The sequence below is a fragment of the Bufo gargarizans genome, chromosome 7 (genome assembly GCF_014858855.1).
Source record: "Bufo gargarizans isolate SCDJY-AF-19 chromosome 7, ASM1485885v1, whole genome shotgun sequence".
Lineage (NCBI taxonomy): Eukaryota > Metazoa > Chordata > Amphibia > Anura > Bufonidae > Bufo > Bufo gargarizans.
Window position 1 is genome coordinate 43,358,329 of NC_058086.1, and position 6,987 is coordinate 43,365,315.

Sequence of the window (6,987 nt, forward strand, 5' to 3'; positions counted from 1 at the left end):
TGAACGCAATCAAAACTGAATGCAATTGGGTACCTACTCGCGCGGGTTTGCCGCAACGCATCCGGACACGCTCGTGTGAAAGAGGCCTAAGGCCTCCTGCACACGACCATAGGTGTCCCGTTGCCACATTGCAGACCTGCAATACACGGGCACCGTTCCTTGTGCATTCCGCATCATTGATGCAGACCTATTCACTTAAATGGGTCCGCAAATCCGGATATGCGAAACAGAACCACTACGGAGTGCTTCCATGGGGTTTTGTCCCGTACTTCAGTTCCACAAAAAGATAGGACATGTTCCCTTTTTGAGGAATGGGTGCATGGGTCCGCGATCTGCCCTGAGGTCCGTATTCATGCATTGCGGCCATGGGGCGCAGGAGGCCTAAGGGTGCTGGCGCACATCACGGCTGTGCTGTGTTTTTGAGGTTGCAAAAAAAAAAAAAAATGCAATTTTTACAACATACCTGCAAAAACACAGCAAAACTGAATTACATTACCATATTTCCCTTCCCCTACAGTGGGGGCAAAATGTCACTGCGTCTTATGGGGTGACTACTAATTAACGCTTCCTTTAAGAAAGTGCTCATTAGTACAGGAGGACCAGGAAGTGGTGAATGCAGCGCTCCCCAGGCTCTGTACTCGCCACTTCCTGATCTTCCTCGGCCGCTCGCTGTGCGGTGTCAGGTCACAGCACAGTGCATGGCAGGAAGAAGCTAGAAAAGTGTGGATGTTGGGAGCGACGGCCGAATCAGGAGCAGAAGAGGCAAGGTTTTTTTGGTCTGCTCTAAGAGGGTCTGATCTGAGGTATGCTTTGGAAGGGGTCATTTACATTGGGGGTCTGAATAGAGGGGGTCTTATTTTCCTTCTCTAAAACCTAGGTGCGTCTCATGGGGTGGGGAAAAAAAAAAAAATACAGTAATTATAGCGTTTTCCTTTGCTGGCAGAAAACACCATAAAACACTTAGTTTATTGCAAAAAAAAAAAAAAAAACAATTGTGGCACAGCTGCAAAGTGTGCCGACACCCTCACAGTCAATGCATTTTCCCTTAGGGCCGATTCACATGACCATGCGTCGGCCACATCTAGACCGACTGCGGCTCCTCTGACCCCAACTGATGGCATCATAGCGATTTATGATGCAGGGAGTTCCTATCTGATCATAGGTCTCTGGTACTATATTCACAGTAAGTAGACCTGCGATTAGATATGTACTGACTGTATCAAATCACTACCATGCAGTCCGGTCAGGGAAGCGGTGATCAGTGCAGAAGATGCGGCCAGAGTTTTCCATAGTGAACTTGGTCGTGTGAATCAGCCCCGAGTTTGACCAATACAAGAGTTCCAACTCCATTACATGCAAGATAAACAAGAGGAAGACTCATTTGTCTTTAAAATTTTATTTAATACTAATATTTAAAAAAAATAACAATGTAAAATCTGGTTCTCTTAACCATTCGGAATATAAAAGCAGACAGTACCAGCTCAGTGAACTCATCGAATAGGTAACAAAGTTGCATAAATAAGTTTAAGAAATAAATTAACTTTTCATATCGATAACTTTAAATATCGACCATTCTTCTCCATTAAATAGCATCTTATATAAAATACGTCAGACACGTAGAGTCCATTTACTTCTGGGAATCCCCGACTCCTCCTGAACAATAAAATCTGGTCGCCTCCAAAACGTGAGGTGGTGCCGCAACAGACGTGCTCATCTCCTCTTCCATATTTAAACAGTTTTTCTCCTTTCTCCCAATGAAACACAATAGGCAGCAGCCGCCCAGTCATGTCCACTTGTCAGACAGAAGGCCCTGCTTTACAGGTGGAAGCGTCCTCTGGAGGGAACAGTACATTTTGTATTTTTGTTTATATTATTTTTAAAACAGAAAGTGTCCTATGGAGGTCCGACAAAGCTCATCGCTCGGGGAGGTTGATCACAGGCACCCACTGATCCAAATAACGGCTCTCTTTGCAGAAACTGATCACTTGATTGATGGCGGGATCCTTCAGCTGGGAAGCATGTGGATTCTAGAGAGGAAAAAAAAAAAAAAAAAAAAAAACAATTCAATGAACTGTATAAAAAAAAAAAAAGTACATTTTGTATTTGAAAGACTTACAAAAGAGGGTCTCCTTAAACAGCGCCCTCCCTTGTCCATGGCCATGTCTAGTATTGCTCTTTCAAGTCAATTGGTTTGTAATACAAGACACGGCCAAGTCTGGAAAATAACTCAGAATAGCCTTTAAAGTGAATCCACCAAACATACGTCAAACGTAGAAGCACTTGTTGCACTACATCCTACTCTACCTGTGGAGTCCGTTACTAAAAGACATGTCCGAACAAGTTAACGGGCAGGAATGCCCCAGTGATGAGATCACAAGCAGTTGTCCAAAGTCCAACTAGAAAGAACTGAGAGCGCAGAGAGCAAAGTCACTGTGATCTTGCATTACCGAAACTCCGTGCTGGGGCGGGGGCGACACAGGGAGCTTAGGAATGTGGGAGTGAGTCAGTCTTACGGGAGCTTGGGAACGGGAGCTGGCAGTAGAGAGCCGAGGGCTGGGTAGGACACGCTCACAATACCCTCTGAGCGTCAATTGTTCTGTGGGGGGGGGGGGGGGGGGGCAGGAAGCGCTGCCACCGGGTGTGGTGAGAGGTGTAGGTGTAGGGGGGACAGTCGAGAGCACAGGTGTCCTTTGTAAGGTTTATCACACAGGCTCTGTATACCTCAGGGCATTAGATATCAAGAGAGCGAAAACTATTCTGCACAAAAAAAAAAAAAAAAAAAAAGGGCATTGCACTAATAATGACCATATATCTGCATGTGCCTGCTAATCGTAAACTGCAGCCAAATATAAAATCATAAAAAATAAAAAAAAAAAAAAATGACCAATACTAGATCATATTTGGATCTGGACTGCAAAATGTAAAATGCAACGTTACATCTACCACTCAAAAAAGTCTGGGAAAGTTGGGCGACAACCCGTATATGGCGGTAATATTAGTTGCCTCTCTGCAATGTCTGAATTTGCAATGACGACAACTCAAGGACCTGTTTTACTTCTATCAGGCAGCGGTTCAGACAGGTGCGGGGGAGACTGTGTGCTTGTGAATGTCATCCCCTCCCGGGGATTGTACACATAGTAACCCACAACAATCCCCTCTCGTGAAAAGCCTGAAATTCAGCAGAAACCACCCCGGCTCCCTCCCTCCCTGAGAGAACGTCACCTACGTTGATCAGAATACAATGCAGATCAGCAGGTTCCCCGGCCTTGTCAGCGCCGCCCAGGATCTCGGCCAGCCGGCTCATGTTGCTCACTCGCAGGATGTTGATGTCATTCTCGCAGCAAAATGCCTGGATCAGAGTGAAGTGAATCTGCAAGGCGACATCCTGATCTTCCGTCTCATCCGTGGCCAGAAGACAAAGCACCACATTGTCTGGGTCCCTGCAAGGTACAAATAAGAGGGCTGGTCAGGACATGCAGCACAAAGCAATCAAAACAACAACAACAACAAAAAAACTGCAAATAAATAAAAGTGTACAGGACAGAAAACTGGGGGGGGGGGGGGGAGAGAAGGTATGAGAGAAAATGCAAAAAAAAAAAAAAAAGTATATAACAGGCAGAAAACTATACAAAAGTATATAAAGACAGAAACTGCAAGATAATTTACATGCATAGTCTGCAACATTAAAGTCAGTGCAGCAAATATGTTACCTGACCGGCAGATACTTAGTATTTATACCAATTCTGAATAAAGGAAAATTAGGGCACTACAACGCTCAGCATGCTCTAGGATCTGGAGAGCTGCACCCTCTATATAGGTCATCATGTGCTCATGTAAGGGCACAGTGACACAGGACACGCTGAGGGTTGTAGTCCCCCTGATTGCAGTGAGCTGACACTTACACGTTGAGCAGCTTGGCCGCCTCGTACACCCCGATGGTGATGGTCCTCTGCAGCTTGGCTTTGCTCAGCACCTCCTCCAGCGCCGACCCCACAATGTCCATCCTGCAAACAACACGGGCACCGGGTCAGCACCCTGCACAGGACACCCGGCGGGTCACACAGCAACGGTCACTCATCCCATAGACAACTGTCAGCGACGCAAACTGGAAGGAAGGGTCACCCCCACATCCTTACAACAGTCATGCACAAAGCACAGCAGCCCAGTCACCCCATAACAGAGACATGCACCCTCAGAGCTTCACCGAGTCACCCCACCAGGGGGGACACAGCCGAGCCCCGCGGTCACAGGCACCGGTCACCCCGGGAATACTGCGCGCTCCTTACCTTCCCATGCTTTGCTCTCCAGCAGCCAGCTCCTCCAGTGTCATAGTGCTCCCGACAGTCCGTACAGTAATCCTGCTGCTGCCCGTCACTGCTCCGTGTGTCACTCGCGCGTCCTCTCTGTACTTCAGCTCCAGTGTCTCTGGCTCAACTCGTCCCCTACCCGGCTACATGTGCCGGACTCCCAGCCAATCGGCGCGCACCTCATTAACATACCGCCCTCTGATTGGCTCTGGGCTGGGGCTCCAGTCAGCACGACAACCCGGCTACTACTTTGTAAAGGAGCGAGTACGAAGGCGCGGGCTGCGATTGGCTGGCCTAGGGATGAGGGGCGGCGCTGTTGTAGGAAGACGGTTGCTAGGTGATTGGATTGGTGGCATAACCCTTTCGGTGCTGGAAGCGGCTCCTGGCATTGGCTGCTGCTCCTCACAGAGGATGAGCAATGGTCAGGCTGTGCCCATCATGTCCTTTAAATAATAGTGATATCATCAGAAGTAGCCCCCCCCCCCCTTACTGTAAAAACTACAGGTAGCACCTCAGCTCTGTGACCTGAAGGCAATGCATGGATAGGAGCTGATGGTTCTGCCAGTAATGTCCATTCTTTCTGATAACTGCCGTTTTGATGACAAAACCAATAAAAGTGTGTTCAACTGGTGCAAAAGTCTACCCCACCAATATGTGGGCGCCCCAAATCTGTGCGACACGGGGTCACAAGGCTCTGCGGGGAACGATGACCACCCCCCACCCCCCCTTATTCCTGGCAGTGGGATCCCAAAATTACTAATTTTTAGCATAAATCCATCATAATCAGTGACAGAGGTACATAAGTAGCAGTCAGACCTGGGCTCTCGCTCTTTTGGGGCCCAACGGCCTCCACTTCCAGACAATATGGAGGCGATCATGCTCAGTCACAAATCAGCACTTCCTATTTACATCCAGTGTGATGTCATCACTTACAGCGGGACCCCAGGTAGTCACCCATTAGGCCGAGGTATGACTTCATGATGTGTAACGCTCAGCTGAAAATCTGACAGGCAGTAAAAATATCATAACCAAAAGCATAAAACTTCCGGAGACCGATATACCGGGTGCAAAAGTCGCGGTCACACCCGTGTCCTTGTGCCTAAGATGGCAGCAGAACTAGGAATGGCGTTTCATGGCGAGGGGCCTGTAATGATTTGCATTAGGGCCCGTGAGCCTCAAGCTACACTTTGATAATATGCCTTATGCCCGTTTATATAGGAAGCGCCGCAGAGTGGTGTCTGTTGCCTAGCAACAAGCCCTGCTGTTATAGGTGACTACCTTGGATCTCCATGCACAAGATGACAAGGCAATAAAAATGCGATGAATGACGACCAGTGTTAGGGCTCATGCACACGGCCGTATGTATTTTGCGGTCCGCAAAAAATGCGAATGACGTCCGTGTGCATTCCATATTTTAGGGAACGGAACAGCTGGCCCCTAATAGAACAGTCCTATCCTTGTCCGTAATGCGGATAATAATAGGACATGTTGTACTCTTCTGCGGAACGGACATACGAAAAAAGGAATGCTGACACATTGAAATGAATAGTTCCGCATACCATCCGCAAAAAAAAACCGGAACAGACGCGGAAAGAAAATACGTTTGTGTGCATGACCCTAATCTGTAGGGAAAGGGGAAAAAAAAAAAAAAAGATTGAATGAGAAATTGTAGTGTGACTAAAACAAAACATGGCAGACATTAGCAAACGGTGCCCAGTCATCGGGACGTTACGGAACAAGACCGAGTGCAGTACGCTTTTAGATATTTTTTTTTTTTTTACAGTGTAGTAGAAAGGAATAATGCACATCTCAAAAGATGCAAAATGCAAAACCTGCACCAAATCTTCACTCTCCACGACCTCGGTGGAATGTTTCACCTTGATGACTGTGGGCTGTTAGGTTCTGTTCACACTACGACTTGTCATCCATTTCAGATTTGCTTGCGTTACGTTGATAAAACTGATAAAAAATAAATAAATCTGATGCAGCGGAAGACACCGTATTCCAAATGGGTATTGCAGCGTGGTACGAAGCTGGACCGCAGCCACGTAAAAAATGTTTGCTTATTTTAGGTGATGACCACACAGGGTTCTTTATTTATTTTTTTGCAGCAGAATTTCTGCCGTGGTTCTGTGCCAATATCCGCAATTAATCCACGGTGCAATCCACATGCGGAGTTGCCACCGATTTGGCAGCAGAGTTGCCTGTGCATTGCAAAGTGTGAATACGCAGTGGAAATCCACATGATAACTTGACATGCTACGATTTAAAAACTCAATATCAGCTGCAGATTTTTGTAAATTCTCACCCACTTTGCTGCAGCTGTAAACACTGCAGATCTTCCCACAATTCTGCCCTGTTAAATTTGCAGCATCGCTGTTCAATGGAAACATACACTACAGAAAAGTTCTTAAAGGGGTTGTGCACCTTTGGGCAGACCTGTGAAGAGAAACATACTTACCTTCTTCCTGATGCTGGCTCCCGGCTCCTTCTCTCCCCGGCCTCAGCTGCTGCGCTGCCAGAATGCAAAGTTCCATTTTGACGCCACTGCAGCCTATCATTGGCCTCAGCGGTGACCTGCCCCCCTTGCGTCATGTGACCATTTAACATGACGCAAGGGGAGCAGACCACCGCTGCGGCCAGCGATTGGCTGCAGCGGCATCAAAATGGAACTTTGCAT

At 47.4% G+C, this 6,987-nt stretch overlaps 1 protein-coding gene across 1 annotated transcript; it reads right to left on the bottom strand.

The window, feature by feature from the left end:
* Positions 1-1,380: 1,380 nt before the first annotated feature.
* On the bottom strand, positions 1,381-4,447 carry GADD45A (growth arrest and DNA damage inducible alpha). The gene is made up of 4 exons (XM_044301303.1): positions 4,287-4,447; positions 3,903-4,004; positions 3,227-3,440; positions 1,381-2,027 (listed from the first exon to the last, which is right to left on the bottom strand). Exons 1-4 carry the CDS (start codon positions 4,328-4,330, stop codon positions 1,914-1,916), a joined length of 474 nt encoding a protein of 157 aa, XP_044157238.1. The 5' UTR covers positions 4,331-4,447; the 3' UTR covers positions 1,381-1,913.
* Between the last annotated feature and the right edge of the window lie 2,540 nt (positions 4,448-6,987).